The sequence below is a fragment of the Salvia hispanica genome, chromosome 4, assembly GCF_029641045.1.
Source record: "Salvia hispanica isolate PSC_SH4W2 chromosome 4, Shi_PSC_v1, whole genome shotgun sequence".
In the NCBI taxonomy this organism is placed as follows: Eukaryota; Viridiplantae; Streptophyta; class Magnoliopsida; order Lamiales; family Lamiaceae; genus Salvia; species Salvia hispanica.
This window is the reverse complement of record NC_142695.1, coordinates 53,307,826-53,325,112: the sequence shown is the minus strand read 5'-3', so window position 1 is coordinate 53,325,112 and position 17,287 is coordinate 53,307,826. Positions and strand designations below refer to the sequence as shown.

At 38.0% G+C, this 17,287-nt stretch overlaps 2 protein-coding genes, 1 non-coding gene and 2 pseudogenes across 3 annotated transcripts; 2 read left to right on the top strand and 3 right to left on the bottom strand.

The window, feature by feature from the left end:
• Positions 1-561, bottom strand: LOC148929428 (uncharacterized; annotated as a pseudogene).
• Positions 562-598: 37 nt separating this feature from the next.
• LOC148929427 (uncharacterized) lies at positions 599-1,591 on the bottom strand (annotated as a pseudogene).
• A 7,222-nt stretch (positions 1,592-8,813) lies between these two features.
• LOC125194092 (Phosphoglycerate kinase family protein) lies at positions 8,814-12,266 on the top strand. Its single transcript, XM_048092116.2, has 6 exons — positions 8,814-9,351; positions 10,597-10,674; positions 10,805-11,065; positions 11,163-11,480; positions 11,563-11,721; positions 11,874-12,266. Exons 1-6 carry the CDS (start codon positions 8,959-8,961, stop codon positions 12,081-12,083), a joined length of 1,419 nt encoding a protein of 472 aa, XP_047948073.1. The 5' UTR covers positions 8,814-8,958; the 3' UTR covers positions 12,084-12,266.
• A 1,186-nt stretch (positions 12,267-13,452) lies between these two features.
• Positions 13,453-16,277, top strand: LOC125194317 (phosphoglycerate kinase, cytosolic). Its single transcript, XM_048092477.2, has 7 exons — positions 13,453-13,606; positions 13,692-13,901; positions 14,471-14,548; positions 14,636-14,896; positions 15,145-15,462; positions 15,641-15,799; positions 15,900-16,277. Exons 2-7 carry the CDS (start codon positions 13,707-13,709, stop codon positions 16,092-16,094), a joined length of 1,206 nt encoding a protein of 401 aa, XP_047948434.1. The 5' UTR covers positions 13,453-13,606; positions 13,692-13,706; the 3' UTR covers positions 16,095-16,277.
• Positions 16,278-16,761: 484 nt separating this feature from the next.
• TRNAR-CCG (transfer RNA arginine (anticodon CCG)) lies at positions 16,762-16,834 on the bottom strand. The gene has a single exon. It is a non-coding gene; the product is annotated as a tRNA-Arg (tRNA).
• Positions 16,835-17,287: the final 453 nt, after the last annotated feature.

The window sequence follows — 17,287 nt, the reverse complement described above, 5'->3', positions numbered from 1 at the left end:
TTACACTTCCATTCCTAGAGATCTGGCAATCCGTACCAATCCTTCAGTGCATCCCATTTCCAGGAGATGTGCAATGCATTGTCTAACAAGCTCTGCTGGAACTTCTAAGTTGTGTGGGAGTTGATCTGCTCTCCTTAAAGCTGCCTTTCCCATATGTGGAAGTTTGTAGCTATTATGGCCTCTAACCTTCATAATCTCAATCATACAGTCTTGTAGCGATAGGAACACATTGTCCAATGTTACTGCATATAGTTCCTCAAATGATTTCTCAACTGCCTTGATCAATTCAACAATTATTTTGCATGCAGTTTGAACTTGCAGTGACTGTATTGCTCTAAACTAACCCAAATCATTGACATTAGTGTCAGGGGAGTTTGGAGGTTGTTGTACAAGTTTCATGACAAATCCATTTTGATTAGCAGCAGCTCTAAAGTGCGGATCACTGTCCAATATATGTGGCTTTGCATTGTCTAGTTGGATGTCGATAAACTTAGGTGCGTCCTTTGGCCATTTTTGGATGATGGCTGGTATGATCTGAAAGAATACATTACATCCATGCATCACACATTAGGTGAACTCTTATGCATTAGTGTATCATCTAGATATTGAGACACTGAAATGCATACATATTGTTGCAAAAATAAAATGCATAACAATAATGCAGATCTTACCTTAGGTGCACTCATATGCATTGGTTTATGTTTAAAGTTTTGATACACTAAAATGCATAGTTTGTAATGCATAATTAAATGCACAATAGTAATGCAAGTAATGTAGACATTACCTTATTGATCAAGAAATCCCTAGTCACTTTGTTATGCTTTGTATAGGCTTTGTCTCCATAGTTCCTGCACTTCTGTTTTTACTTTTTCTCTTTGCTGGAACTTGTTGTGTGAAAGGGATTAAGGGAACATGTCGATTTTACCATCAAACAAGACTTCTCCATTTTCTGCAAATAATGGTCTTGACACAACACACGTAAACATAATTTTTTAAATGAATTTCTTATTTTGACAGCTCCTATGTGGGTCATCCTCCCCCGATGCCAAATAAAATCTCTGAGACCCTTTTGTAAGGTAAAACCACTTCTCATCGATATGGATAGTGTTATGCATGTTTCTAAACTTGATTTTCTGCATAAAGTTGTCTACTTCCAAAGCCTCCAAGGAAAATCGTAATCGTACAGCTTGTTAGGGGAAATTAAATTAGATCGTATTGTTGAAGTGTGAGACCTAATCATCCCTTATTTTACCTATCTCCCAACAGTTGACTTACTGCATTGTAATCCAACAGCTAAAGTTCTAATGGTGGTCCTTTTAGAGAGGTCCAGACTTTGAAATAAAGTGAGATCAAGATGAATAGTGAGTGAATATTTTATGAACTTCTTACCACTTACCATTTAAATTGCCTTTCCACTTTCTTTTTGCTTTTTTGCAGCATCCCAATAGCTTGAGCAAGTATACCTTGATATGGAGAACTTTGTTGTGGCTTCCACGAAGGTCCCGTATGCTGGTTTTCCATTGATGCAACGACCAAGGATGAATTGAACGACTTGGTTCCGCTGCTCCATGGAGTACTCACGTGGCCTCATCTTTTCTTGTTTGATATTTTTTATTTCTCCTAGTTGATGCAAGGAAAATTAAGAATGTGGGATGGTGTGTATTTATAAGTAGTGGCTGACATTTTAGGCGCCATGTGTATGATAAATTTTTGATTTGTTTAGAATTGAAATCTTTTTAGACTTGCCGCCATAATTTTGAAAGCTTTTGATCCCAACTCTAATTTAAGGATATCTTTATCTAATTGTGTTATAGTTTCTAGAAATATTGTTCAAATTGTTTGTTTAAAGTTTCTAGAAATATCTTTATTTAATTAGGGAGGTTTCAATGTGTTTATTTAAAAACTAATGCAACTGCAATTTAGTTTGACGCATTTTTTTAAGTTGACATTTATCAATCATTAATGCATTTAATAATGAGATTAATATTTTTATTGACAGATTAACATTAATATTTATGCATAATAAGTGTTGTTAAATGCGTTGAATCATTTATTGCATTAAATAAGTATCGGTCGATTGATCTTAATTAGGGAAGAAAATAATTTAGCAAATCAACCAAATTAATAACATGACTAATGCTTTAAAAATTTTCAAACAACACTGCATTTAGAAGTCAAAAAATATACCACAACCATTCATTACATTAACATTCATTACAGCAAGTGTCATTCTATACATAACTCCCCATCCAATATATAGACAAAATGGTAAAACCAAAAGACACCAATGCTGTCACCATGGAACAAAAAAATGCAATAACACAGTTTCTTCTTCAGTATACCAGTAGGGGAAAACTTCTTATGGATCACAAGCAATGGCAGCAGCAACATTTGGAGAGTAAACAAAGGCACCATTTCTCACATTTGAGCAACAGTTGTTGAACAAGTTAGAAAGGGAGAGCCAATACATTTCAAGTCAAAGAAAAAAGGAGTACAACATACTAATCGAAGTGGACAAGAATTTGGTTAAGGACACCTTAAACTATCTACAACTGCCTGAAAAATGATGTTGGTCCCCTTATAGAGTTTGCATCATTGAATGAATATTTCCAGACATAGACAACATTAGAAGTGTCTGCTTTTGTACATTTTGAAAAGAATGTGGAGTGACAGTGTTTTGTAAATTTTCATATGGGTGTAAGGTCTCAACTTTTTGTAAACTTTGGTATGAATGTAAGGTCTCAGCTTTTTGTAAATGTTAGCTTCATCAACTATTGGGCTACCTAATTACAAACCTCCATAGTCCACAGCCTCATCTTAATCATATAGGTTTGCATCATTGACATGCCCATTGACTTTCTTAAGCTCAATAGATCCAACACATTCAACAACATGAACAAGTATTGAACAGATTATCAGACAGCTCCAAGCATTTTTAAACAACCCCAGACATTCATACTCAACAACAACATACTTACCTGATTAGGGTAGTGTCAACAACCTGGGCAAAAGTGTCGCTAGAGTTTCTTGCATAAATTTCTCTGAATTATAAGGCATCAATCTTTCAATCACAACACCACCGGATTGAGGAATCTGCAACGAGATTCAAAGAAACAGTCATTCAATAAAAACAACAAAACTAAATACTTCATTTAAACAAGAAACTAAAATACCTTTGACGATGTGGACCAAAACAACTCAGAGTCGTCAAACATGAGTGCCGTCTCCGGAACCTCAGTGTCAAAGTCTTCACACAGTCGAAGTATCTATGGCACCACCATGTCAGATTCGTTAGACGGACGAATCATCTCCGGCACCACGGCGTTCGAGTCGTCGAACGGAAGAACGGCCTCCAGCACCGGCGTCTCAAAGTTGTCAAACACCGTCTCCTGCACCACTGTTTCCGATTCATTCACTGAAACAACTGGATCGGACCTCAAACTTTCAGAATTAGAAATTGGGGCTACAATAGCTCTTCTGAAAAGAGATCGATTCACGTTATAACGGTATCTAAGTGGAGGGCTACGACTGCGGTAGCGGGAGGGGGAGTGTCTGGAACGATGGTGTCCGCGTCGTACACCATTGAGAGAAGAGATGGGGGGACAATGAACAAGAGAAAGAACGATGATTGAGGCCAAGATCTAGGGTTTCAGTTTTAATTTTGGGTTGGAAACAAAATATTAGATAAAAAAAAGACCTTAAAACTCACCTACTTTATTAGCCATTCTATTTAAAACACTAATTACTCATTCCTTAATCTCTGTGCCCAAAAGTAAATGTGCGACTAACCCGGGACGGAGGGAGTATATATATAAAATCAAAATTTCGTATCGGACGTCCGCCGCGGACGTCCGTCCGCATGCCACAACGGCGGACGTCCCATAGCCGTTGCGCCAGCACCGCGGAACTCCCGTGTCCGCCTCGGACGTTCGTGTCCGTCCCTTCCTGGCCCAATGGCGGACGTCCGCGACGGACGTCGGACACGCCGGTCCGACGCCCAGCGGAGGTCCGCTGCTGCTGATGCTCTTAGGCCTCGGTTAGAAGACCGCCATGTTGACATGAAGATTTTAAACCTTCAAATTAAGCCATAACTCAGTTACCTCTCAAAATTGTGTCGTGCGATTAAAATTTTGTTGATATTAAAAAATTGGCAGTATTCTATATTATGGTCGATTTTCTAGCTATTCATTATAAATATGGTGAAGATATATGACAAAAGATATGAGTCATAATAAATTTCATGGGAAACATAAAGCTATAAAAATTATGGTTTAGAGCATTTCTATTTGTGTTCTTTAGCAAGAGCATGGATGTGGGCTCGGACCCACTTTTATTCATTTTTTACTTCTTGCTCTCAGGCAAGAGCACAACACCCACATCCATGCTCTTCCGCAAGGACAAACTCAAGGGTCTCATCCTTCCATTATTCAATTTAAATAGAAACATTTCCACAATATTAAAAATGCATTAAAAATACCTGAAATACTACTACAAATTACAAAAAAAAATAAAAAAAAATTACATAATTCAAATCCTAAAATTAAAAATTACATTAATTAAAATCCTAAAAATTAAAAATTATATAATTAAGTATGAATGAGAGATAATTTGATGTGAAAAGTGGATGATAAATGTGTGTATTTATAGATGATTTTGGGATTAAAAAGAAAACGGTAATAAACGGCTCTATTTTTAGGGGATCCAAAAATATATATTTTTAAAATTTCTTGTATTATTTTCGATTTTTTTTTAAATAAAGGAAAATCCAACGGCTAAGCCGTTGACCAATCGCGTGCCGCCACGTCAGCCTGCTTAGCGGCACGGACGGGCTCTTATTATCGAGCATTGTCGTGCCGTCAGCACGGACGACGTCCGTCCGTAAGGACACCGCTGCGGATGCTCTTAACTCACTACTTCTGAAAAACATAGATAGAAAAATTATGGTTTAACTCACTACTTCTGAAAAATATAGAGTTGATAGGTTGATCAAAAGTTATATTCTCCCATCCCTGAAAATTTGTTACTTATTTTTATTTTCGTCCGTTTCTAAAACTTTGTCACCTTTAACTTTTACCTTTTATGTAGTGAACTCCACACTCCACTAACTCATTTTCACTCACGTTTTATTATAAGACTAATATATAAAAATAGGACTCACGTACCACTAACATTTTCAACCCACTTTCTATTACATTTCTTAAAACATGTGCCGAGTCAAATGGTAACAAATTACTATAAGAGATGGAGTGAGTAAAATTTGTTCTAAATAAATCACCAAGTTGTTAATAGAGTAACTAAATTTGATCAATCTCTAATTCATTATGTGATTATGTCATTTCACCAAAAGAACTTACCAAAAGAACTTATCACTGCTAGCTCCGTCTATGAAAAATAGTTATTTGCCATTTTTGGGATGTTTATGAAAAATTGTCTTATTAAAAAATGAAAACTTTTTCTCATGTTTTATTCATGTTTTCTATTTCTGTCTTCTATTTTATCTAGAGCAAAGGCCAAAATTGGTCCTAAACATATGGTCATTTTACCTTTTTGGTCATAAACTTTATCTTTTGGATTTTTTGGTCGTGCACATATGGAAATTTGATCATTTTGGTTCTCCGTCAATAGTTCCGTTAAAAGCTAACGGTCAACGGCGATTTTGACCAAATTAACCTCTTAATTCTGATTTTTAAGTCGCTAATTAATATCCTAATTATTTTAACAAATATCCATTTAAAATTAGAATTAAATCTAGGGTTTTTATTTTCTTGTCGGAGGCGGGATGGCGGCTGGATTGGGGGCTGAAGAAGACGAATCGGAGATAGATGAATCATCGGTGGCTAGCTTCACAGCGGCGGTGGCCTGAGCCGATAGTTTGCGGACTTTTGGGGGTGAATTGGAATTTTGGAGGGATTGTGGGGATTGTTGTGGGAGATCTCGGTGGGATGCCTCGGGTACGGAGGTGGCGGGCTGGGGGTGAGGGATTTGGAGATTGGGGTTGGATTTGGGCGTGATGGATGGGAGTTAGAATCTTGATGCGAATTGGGTTTTTCGATTTGGGATTCTGGTTTAGGTAGGGCTTCGATTTGGGTGTGAGCCTGTTCACCCATGAGAATCTGTTGCAGCGTGGAGGGGTAGTAAGGGAGAGGGTGTCGGCGGCGGCGACGACGGTGGGTGGGGATTATGAAGGAAGAAGATGAAAGATTAGAGGAATGAAGAAGAAAGAATTAAGAGTTTAATTTTGAGATTAATTAGGAGATTAATTAGTGACTTAAAAATTAAAATTAAGAGTTGATAAGGCTAATTTCATGCATTGGTTATGCAGTTAATTCAACGAATTTCTGGGTTTAACACAACTTTTAAGTAAGGTGTATAGAAGAAATCGCCAGATCCAGGAAGAAAATAAGATAATCACATGGCGAAGGAGTTTGGCGAGAAAGTGAGCAGAAAAGAAAAAAATTGCCAGACGGAGGAGATTGCTAGATGGAGGGCAAAGAAGGGAATTCAAGAAGATTCTAGATGATCATCTCCACGTCTATAAATAAAGAGCACGCAACACGCATGGATGATCATCATCTCATATACATTTTGCGCTTAACTCATTTTCACACACTTCTACACACACTTGGGTGATATCGGAAATTCATGGGGTTGGGGTTCGTTTTTTTGAGTTGCTGTTGTGTACCACCGTCTCCACGTGAGGCGAAGAAACAATTTATCGCTTTCGTTTTAATTTATGTTCTGAATTTCCCTGAGTCTTCGCTGTTCGAAGCTCAGCGTTTATTTTGTTACTGAAACCTTGTTGAAATCGTTTAGCCATGGAAGTTTATGTTCTGTTTTCGTTTTACATTGGTGTTGATTGTTGCTTTGCTTTGGATGCTTTTCGCACTTGATTTGTTTTGTTGAAGTTGGATTATGTTGGAATTGTAGTTGATCGGTTGGATTTGGTTAGATCGGAGTGACCGGAGATGGAATTTGTTGTGGGTTGTTGTGGATGGCTTGGATCCGGAGCAGATGAAGCATCTGATATTAGATCTGTTGAATTCTGCATGGTTATGGATTTTTAGTTACTGCTTCTAGTTTACTTCGTCTAGCTATTGTAGATCTGAGCATTTTCCGGTGATCTGTATTTTTCCGACGTTCGAATTGTCATGTTCTGTTTCAATCTGGGTTGCTGCTCTGTTTTATTTATGTTTATGCTTGAATCAGTTGAAGATGTTTATGTTAGTTAACTTCATAGTTAGTTATTTGCAGCTTTTCATTCGTACCTTTGCTGTTTTTGGAAATGGTCCCCACGGTCTGTTCTTCATCTGTCTAGTCATTTTAGGAAAGCTATTCACTAGGTCTGGTAAATATCGTCGCTGAAGTGTTACTCTGTTTAAATCATGCATGTTTTCGTTATGATTTCCTTGTCCTAGGTCTAGCTGATAGAATAGATCATTTGCACTTCCCGAGTCTAGTAGTTAAGTTCTCAACCCAAGTTTGCGTGGCAGCAATCCAAAGTCCTTTAACTCTCAATCGCGTCCTATCTGTCTCTGTGGGTTCGACCCTTGCTTCTCTATACTAGTTACAGTGTAGTGGGTTGAGGTGTTATTTTCTTTGACAGCGGGGTGAAGGTAGAGGTGCCCACAGTTCAGGAACCGGCGGTTATGGTTCGGAACCGCCGGTTCCGGTTTTGGAAATTGTTGAACCGGAACCGAACTGCGAGGGTGTTTTGCGGTTCTGGTTCCAAAACCGCCGGTTTCGGTTCTGAACCGGTGATTTTTTACGGTTTTTCACGGTTCCAAATCGCCGGTTTTTTGCGGTTCTGGCTTGATTTCACGGTTTTCCGGCAGTTTTTTGCGGTTCCGGTTTGAAACCGTCCGGAACTGGTGGTTCCGGCACGGTTTCGGTTCAAAAAATTTTGAACTTGAACTGAACCACAGTTCAAAAATCGACGGTTTCGGTTCGGGTAAATTCTCACGGTTTCGGTTCGGAACCGTAACCGTCGATTACGGTTTCGGTTTTAACCGCCGGTTCGATAAACCTTGGGCAGGTCTAGCTGAAGGTGAGTCCAACGACCGTGATCTTCTGGTAATTGAGTTCCTAGATCTTGCAGTCTAGTAAATCTCCTTGACCTGAGGATTATGCATTAATTGATATGTACTGTGCTCTCAGTCCGACCTCTCAAGAGTTTAATTTGGTCAAAATCGCCGCTGACCGTTAGTTTTTAAAGGTACTATTGACGGAGGACCAAAATGATCAAATTTCCATATGTTTAGGACCAAAAAATTCAAAAGATAAAGTTTATGACCAAAAAGGTAAAATTATTATATGTTTAAGGACTAATTTTGGCCTTTAATATTTTATCTATTTGTTCTCTCATCTTTTTTACTTTATTAATTTCTCATTAAAACTCGTGTAATCCACGCGTGGTACCCTTTTTCATAAAGGAGGGAGCAGTGTATCATAATTTTAACACTTTCAATTTTTTCGCCATGATCACAAACTCTAAGTCTATGACTATGTGTTTTTATTTTTCAAATATATAATGCCTTTATCAATTTTTCTTCGTAAATTTACTTTTTGCACATTTTGGTAGAAAAATTCTCCCAAAACGGACTATACATAGAAATAAAAAAGAAATTGCATAGAAACATATTGCAATACTACCAATGAAAAGCAATGAAAAATCGGTATGAAAAAAATCAAAAGGAGATGGCAAGAAATAATAATGCAAAACAAAAATGTTGAAAAGCATAATAAACTGATTAAAGCAACCACAAGAGAAGAAGACACTGAACAGTGAACCAGAAAATCATCGAAACCTCAACCTCTATTCAACGATAAGAGAAATCTCAATCCCATACCACAAACAAAAAACCCCCTTTCTCTCTCTCCCTCAAATACACACCCCACTTTCTCACTCTCCATCTTTCCATCCCACCACACAAAACAAAACACTCCCCGATAGCAGCAGCAATGGCCTTCACCGCCGCCTCTCCGGCCTTCTGCGCCATCCCCAAGTCCTCCGCCTCCCTCAACCCCCCCACCACCCGCTTCCTCGCCAAGACCTCCCTCCGCCGCCTTGGCTTCGCCGCCGCCGACCCCCTCCTCGCCCACCACGTCGCCACCAAGCTGCGATCTTTCTCCGCCGCCAAGCCCGTCAGGGGCGCCGCCACCATGGCCAAGAAGAGCGTCGGCGACCTCTCCGCCGCCGAGCTCAAGGGGAAGAAGGTGTTTGTCAGGGCCGACCTCAATGTGCCCCTCGACGACAATCAGAACATCACTGATGATACTAGGATTAGGGCTGCGATTCCCACGATTAAGCATCTGATTAACAATGGGGCTAAAGTCATTCTCTCCAGTCACTTGGTGAGTCCAATTAAGGGTCTGATTTCTGTTCTGTATGTTGTTTTGATCTGCATTATTGTGATGAATCTTAACTAATGGGCTTTGATTTGCTTGGCTTAGTTTGGATTCTTGTTTTTCCGCTTAGTTTATGTATGATTCATGCGATGTTTGGGGCTCAAGATCTTATTTTTAAACTATAGCCATAGGCCTCATGATCCAATACTATTAGAGTTTGTGAATTCATATTTGATTAATGCTTTAACTGAGAATTAAAGAAATGGACTAATTAGATGCTATTGTTTGGCTTCCCAGCCACTTGGTGAGTCCACCTTTCTCCAAATTAAAGCTCTTGATTTTACGGAATGTTGATTTTGTTCTTCAGTTTCCATATTTGGGGTATTGCTTTGATCTGCATTGTTCATATGAATCTTAACTGTTTTACTTTGTGATTTTATTGGTTCAGTTTAGATTCTTGTTTTTCGCTCAGTTTATGTATAGTTTGTGTGATGTTTGAGGCTCAATATCTGATTATTAAATTGTGTTTTGTTCTGATATAGCCATAGGCCTCCTGATACAATAATACTAGAAGAGTTTGTGAATAAGTTCATACTTCATGATTGCTTGTAAGAATGTAAGTTATAACTGAGAATTAAAGAAATGGACTAATTAGATGCTATCATTAGGCTCTCCAGCCACTTGGTGAGTCCACCTTTCTCCAAATTAAAGCTCTCAATTTTACGGAATGTTGATTTTGTTCTTCAGTTTCCATATTTGGGGTATTGTTTTGATCCTCATTGTTCTTATGAATCTTGACTGTTTGACTTTGATTTGCTTGGTTCAGTTTGGATTCTTGTTTTTCGCTCGGTTTATGTATAGTTCGTGCGCTGTTTGAGGCACAAGATCTGATGTTTAAACTATGTTTTGTTTCTGATACAGCCATAGGCCTCATGATCCAATACTAGATAACTTTGTGAATAAGTTCATACCTCATGATTACTTGTAATTGAGAATTAAAGAAATGTAATTAGATGCTAGCATTTGGCTATGGGAATTCAAAATTTCTGTTTCAGTGTAGTTTTCTGTTTAAAACAGTAGGTTTAATTTGGATATATCTATTTGTGTTATTGCATTGGTGCCTTCGGTTTCATCAGGACAGTATCAGTCATTCTTCACAAGGTCATGGTTGTCAGATTGAAATTGCCTGAATAATGACACTGGTCTCGACACTGTGGACTCACCTATTGTTCGTATGCTTGCTTTTTTCAGGGTCGGCCAAAGGGTGTCACTCCGAAATTCAGTCTTGCACCTCTTGTTCCCAGGCTATCTGAACTGCTCGGTATCCAGGTACAATTATAGGAAATTAAATTTCAGGCGAAGAGGAAAAAATAGGAGAGATCATGTTTTTCTGCCTTTGCAAAGGGATGTTAGAAGTAGATAAAGATTAGCTTTCTTCTGATAATCCATACTTAAACAGGTTGTGAAGGCCGATGACTGCATTGGTCCAGAGGTCGAGAAACTGGTTTCCGGATTACCTGATGGTAGCGTCCTTTTGCTCGAGAATGTGAGGTTCTACAAAGAGGAAGAGAAAAATGAGCCTGAATTTGCACAGAAGCTCGCCTCATTGGCTGATCTTTTTGTCAACGATGCATTCGGTACTGCCCACAGAGCACATGCCTCTACTGAGGGAGTGACGAAGTTCCTTAAACCCTCAGTTGCTGGTTTCCTTTTACAAAAGGTTACACTTTCTTAACTCTAATGCTCTTACAATAGATACATCACTGTGGTAGATTTATCTTTGGAAATTGATGGTCTGTGCCTATATGCTGCTTCAGGAGCTGGACTATCTCGATGGAGCAGTTAAAAACCCGAAGAGACCATTTGCAGCCATTGTTGGTGGCTCGAAGGTCTCCTCCAAGATTGGAGTGATCGAATCTCTTCTAGAGAAGTGTGATATATTGCTATTGGGCGGAGGAATGATCTTTACATTCTACAAAGCACAAGGCCTCTCGGTTGGGTCGTCCCTGGTAGAAGAAGACAAGCTTGACTTAGCAACAACACTTCTTGCCAAGGCAAAGGCCAAGGGAGTGTCTCTCTTGCTGCCAACCGATGTTGTTATAGCCGACAAGTTTGCTCCAGATGCAAACAGCAAGGTCTGGCTTCTTTCAACCCTTGTCGGCTTCCATATATGGTTTCGACAGTTAAGTTTCTCAAACATAAAATAATGCATTGCAGATTGTGCCAGCATCGGCAATCCCTGATGGCTGGATGGGATTGGATATTGGACCCGACTCTGTCAAAACGTTCAATGCTGCCTTGGACACCACGCAAACTATTATTTGGAACGGACCGATGGGAGTGTTTGAGTTCGACAAGTTTGCTGCTGGCACAGAGGTAAATAAATTCTTGATAAAAAAGATAGCTCTTTTATTTACTTTAGTGATGAATCAGTCCCATAAACCTGTCCAAGAAAGTGAAATTTTGACCTGACATGTCTTTAACGAGTTTTTGTAAGAACTAACGTTGAACATCTCGTCCTTTTGCAGGCGGTTGCAAAGAAGCTCGCGGAGCTGAGTGGGAAGGGAGTGACAACGATCATTGGTGGTGGAGATTCCGTTGCAGCTGTGGAGAAGGTGGGAGTCGCGGGAGTGATGAGCCACATATCGACTGGTGGTGGTGCGAGTTTGGAGCTTCTAGAAGGGAAGGCGCTCCCGGGCGTGGTTGCCCTGGATGAAGCCACGCCGGTTGCTGTTTAAGGCCATGAAGCAGCAGCCAGCATTCTTCTAGATTCTTTCTAACCTATCTTCCTTTGTAAACGAGAAATGTATTAGAATGCGAGTTTGGTGCTATAGATCTCTTCTTGCCATTGTTCACATCATAATAAGCAATCAAGGAATTCAATCATCCTCTTTATATATAGAACTCTCTTTTTTTAATCATTTCACAATTCACACTACACGAATTCTTCATTGTCCTTGTGTTCTATCTACACTTATATTTCTCTTCATTTGAGGTTGAGGTCACGGATGGATCATGGATCCATTATTATTCAAAATTTGGATCTTTCTTTAACCCTAATTTCCCCCCATATTTGGATACAAAGTACCATATCACGAATTTACGAATTTAATAGCACACCGTATTACATATAGTACTTCACAATAGGCCCATAATTTGTACAATAATGAAACCAATAGAAAATCGGATAAAATCCAAATAAAAGACGACTTAAATTAAATACATGATTTGACTACAAAAATAAAATAAATAAATTACAAATTACTCGTGTATAACTGAGATTGCCTATGTATGATTCCGAATAATTAGTTGCGAGCTGACGTCGGAAGTCACGATTCACGCTCTGATTACAAAGTTGACATATACATTCTAATTTGTTTATGATTTAGTAAGGGTTATACCTGAATTCATGGCAAGAAATTAATTTTTAACGATTTTATTACATGTTATAAATTGTACTATAATAATGTGCAATAAACTTTATCTATATTATCAACAAAAAAATTACTTATGTTCACTCTATTCAATATAAATGTGTATATGTGTAAATGTGTTGATTTTAATTGATAGTAAGGTACTATAGCTGGTAAATATTTATGTAAATTGTTCCTGTTATTGTAAGCTTATTTATCTTTGTGTTGCAGAAAGTGTAAATAGGAAACTAGGTTAACTATTTATGCCCACAATTTTATTGTATTAAGATTCATTGATTTACATTAGATACCGTGTTCACCAAGCCAAAAAAATTATACTCCTATATAGTGGAGTACTAAAATGATAAAATCATAGTAATAAATAGCAAGTCAAGATCCCATAAAAACATAAGTAAAATATCTCATTAATTGAAAATAAATTATGCAAGTCAAGAGATTAACGGAAAAAAAGAGAGAGAATATGCTCGTGGATTCCTATTTCCAAGTACAAGCCAATTGGAAAAGAACAAAAACACTGCGCCCACAGAAAAATTACGTTACTACTAAATGCGAATGACTATGTAAATAAAAATAGAAGTACTCCGAATAAATGAATTTTTATACTACTATACAAATATTTTTTAATACTACTAATTATTAGAAATGGGTATTCAATTTATTTTACCTAATGGAAAAATGCGCACCTGGTCGGCTGGCGTCATATAGCACGATGTTCTTAACCTACGCCTTAACTTTACATCTATAAAAGTTAACTCCCTCTCGATTCTTCCACACTCCATCTACTCGTGACTGATCTCTTTCCACCGATCCATTCATTGATTTTCAACGTATGGCTCGATCTCTCTTATCTTCGCCGGATCTATATGCTTATACCGTTAGCTAATTCTCCTTTGTTCGATCGGTTTTGTTCAGGAGTTTGATTTGAAAATGGCGACGAAGAAGAGCGTGGGTTCGCTGAAGGAAGCCGATCTGAAGGGCAAGAAGGTTCTCGTGAGAGCGGATCTGAACGTGCCGTTGGATGATAATCTCAACATCACCGATGATACCAGGATCAGAGCCGCCGTCCCTACCATTAAGTATTTGATTGGATATGGTGCTAAAATCATCCTCACTTCCCACCTTGTACGTATTTTAGATATATTACTGATTCGTAGAGTAAATTGGAAGGATTCGTATTTGTTTATACATATGCTGCTAGAAGCTTATTCAGATTCGTTTTTTTAATTTGAATAAATTGTGGATTTGTTTTTAATTTGAATAAGTTTGTGGATTTATAGTATGACATGATGTTTACATTTCTATTAATTTCTAAACGTGTTGATTTAATCTCGAGAGTTGATTTGTGTACTGCTTTGGAGTGTGGATCTTGTTATTGTGCGTGCTTTCTAGGTTGATTGGATAAGATATGTGGTTATGAGTTATGACTGCTTGGTGCTAGAGCTGTGGTAGATACTAGATACTGTAGCTATTTCTCTGATTAGTGATTATGATACTTTGTCATATGTTCTTCAATTTTGTTAGGAACTTTATTTATAGTATCTACTATTTTTTGTGCGCTAGTCTCCAATGTCTAACTGTGAACTCAACTAATTCTGTCTGAGCTTGATGTTGAGATGTTGGTATTAATTCAATTGCCATGTATGATGAGTTACCTTATTTCTGATCTTCTGTTGTATATTGTTGGTTTTCAGGGCCGTCCAAAAGGCGTCACACCAAAATACAGTTTAAAGCCTCTCGTTCCTAGACTATCTGAGCTTCTTGGACTAGAGGTTCTTAGTACATCAATTGCCTTTTCAATGTTGATTTATCCTTTTTAGCCAAGTATTTTTCTTATCTGAGTAATCTTGTGTTGTCAGGTCAAGATGGCTAATGACTGTATTGGTGAAGAAGTTGAGAAGTTGGTGGCTGCATTGCCAGATGGTGGTGTTCTTCTCCTGGAGAATGTTAGGTTCTACAAGGAAGAGGAGAAGAATGACCCCGAATTTGCAAAAAAGCTTGCTTCTCTTGCAGATTTGTATGTTAATGATGCATTCGGAACTGCACACAGAGCTCATGCCTCAACAGAGGGAGTTACCAAGTACTTGAAACCCTCTGTTGCTGGATTCCTTATGCAGAAGGTCAGCAAACTAATGTTATGTTGTGCTTCTATACACCAAATTATCCTTATCTACATCATCAAAGAATCAAGCCAATCTCGTGTAGTCTACATAGTAATTTCAAATGTTTTTTGAAGATTGCATGATAAAATTTTGCCGTTAGGTTTCTAGCATTTAGTTTTAGATGGTTTCGTCAACGCTGCAATAGACATTTGGATCAACGAACTTGCATTCTGAAATTATAATGCTGCCCATTTAATGCTTTTCAGGAACTTGATTATTTAGTCGGAGCTGTGTCCAACCCAAAGAAGCCTTTTGCTGCCATTGTTGGAGGTTCAAAGGTCTCATCCAAAATTGGTGTTATTGAGTCACTGTTATCCAAGGTAGATGTCCTGATCCTTGGTGGTGGTATGATCTTTACTTTCTACAAAGCCCAAGGACTTGCGGTGGGATCCTCACTTGTGGAGGCTGACAAGCTTGATCTCGCAACTTCTCTCATTGAGAAGGCTAAGGCTAAGGGAGTATCCCTTTTGCTGCCTTCTGATGTTGTTATTGCTGACAAGTTTGCTGCTGATGCCAATAGCAAGGTATGCAGTTTATGCCAAAGTGGTAATTAAAATCTCAGCTTTAGTTTGGTAATATATGTTCCAAAATAATCTTAAGTCTGATCAAGGGCGATTATTGCCTTCGATTTAGAATTGTGAGCACCTTCGCTGCTATCTTTGATTGTTCATCATAAATATTAATGGCTGCTTTCATCTTCAGACCGTTGCAGCATCTGCCATTCCTGATGGATGGATGGGATTAGATATTGGTCCAGATTCGATCAAATCATTTGGCGAAGCTCTTGATTCTACCAAGACAATAATCTGGAATGGCCCAATGGGTGTTTTTGAATTTGACAAGTTTGCAGCAGGAACAGAGGTATTGATTCAGCATTAATTCATTAATACAGCGACGCATAGTTTAATTTTGCTGGACAAGATTTTAAACTAGATAAATTGCATATGTGGTTCCTGTTCAGGCCATTGCGAAGAAGTTGGCGGAACTCAGTGGCAAGGGAGTGACAACAATCATAGGAGGTGGTGACTCAGTTGCTGCAGTCGAGAAGGCTGGACTAGCAGAGAAGATGAGCCATATCTCAACCGGAGGTGGTGCTAGCTTGGAGCTTCTCGAGGGAAAGACACTACCTGGAGTCCTTGCACTCAATGATGCTTAAGCTATGTCTTGTTTCGATGTTATGCGTTTTTAGTTGTCGTCTTGAGATGTTACCGCTGGTCTTGTAGAGTGGTAGAGGCCAAAAACGCTAATAATCACCACCAACATATTTTGGTGCAATAACTGAGATTTTTGCTTCCTTGACGATTCTCCTATATTGGAAATGCCTCTTTTTTGTGTATTAGTCTAAATTAAGTCGTGAAGCATTGTTGCATTTTGATGAATTACCTATATTTAAGTATGTTGGGACTTGGAACCAAATGGTTTGGTGAGATTTTTAATTTGTTTATGTAAACTTATTTATATGCTAAAATAAACAAAAAATATTAGTGATATAGACGACTAATATAGCATCCACTAAAGAAATTACATATACCATGTCTAGCTTGGTTTATCTGTACATAAACGATTGAAGTGTGAAGTTAATTAATCATTAAAAAAACAAATATTTAATTTTAGATTATTCGGTAAATAACTCAAAACCTTAATATAAGCAAAAATGCCTGCAAAAAATTATCTTTCCTATATCACTGTTGTATAGAGAAGTAAATAAGGTGATTTAGGTGAAAAATCAAAATGGAAACACCGAAATAGAATAGCAATAATGTGTACATTAAGCACTCCATATTGTATAAAAATGGAAAAAATGATTGTAAATAAAAAGCTGACGACCGCGATGGGACTCGAACCCACAATCTCCCGCTCCGGAGGCGAGCGCCTTATCCATTAGGCCACGCGGTCTTGTTGTCTGTTTCTCAAGTATTAACTATAATGAATCATTTTAGTTTGTTCATTCATCTTGTCCAATGCCACATCATGATTTAATCTTATTCAAGTGTAAGATTATGAATCAATTTCAATAAATTAAAATAACAAATTTAAGATGTAGGACAGTTCTTGCAAGTGAATACTAGTACTCCATATGGAGCTTAAAGTTAGTTATGATCTACTACATCCGTCGAACAAAAATAGTCATGTTTTGACTTTGGACTGTCAATTAAAATTAGTCTCTATTTGTTTATAGCAAGTCTTTCTATCTAAGACTCTAACGATACATGTCTTATTTTCCACTAATAATACTTCACCTACCACGTCCACTACCAAGACTGATTTAGGTGGATGGAGATGGTATTATCTCTTGTTATAAATAGCCTTTTATCATGTTTTTTTAGTACAGAACATGTTGTCTCATGA

Bases quoted from the DNA above. Each gene is read 5' to 3' on its own strand.
- LOC125194092 (XM_048092116.2), top strand. From the start codon at position 8,959: ATGGCCTTCACCGCCGCCTCTCCGGCCTTCTGCGCCATCCCCAAGTCC. The intron at 11,066-11,162 runs GTTACACTTTCT...ATGCTGCTTCAG, and splicing joins CTGGTTTCCTTTTACAAAAG to GAGCTGGACTATCTCGATGG. The intron at 11,722-11,873 runs GTAAATAAATTC...GTCCTTTTGCAG, and splicing joins AGTTTGCTGCTGGCACAGAG to GCGGTTGCAAAGAAGCTCGC.
- LOC125194317 (XM_048092477.2), top strand. From the start codon at position 13,707: ATGGCGACGAAGAAGAGCGTGGGTTCGCTGAAGGAAGCCGATCTGAAG. The intron at 14,549-14,635 runs GTTCTTAGTACA...TTGTGTTGTCAG, and splicing joins CTGAGCTTCTTGGACTAGAG to GTCAAGATGGCTAATGACTG. The intron at 15,800-15,899 runs GTATTGATTCAG...GTTCCTGTTCAG, and splicing joins AGTTTGCAGCAGGAACAGAG to GCCATTGCGAAGAAGTTGGC.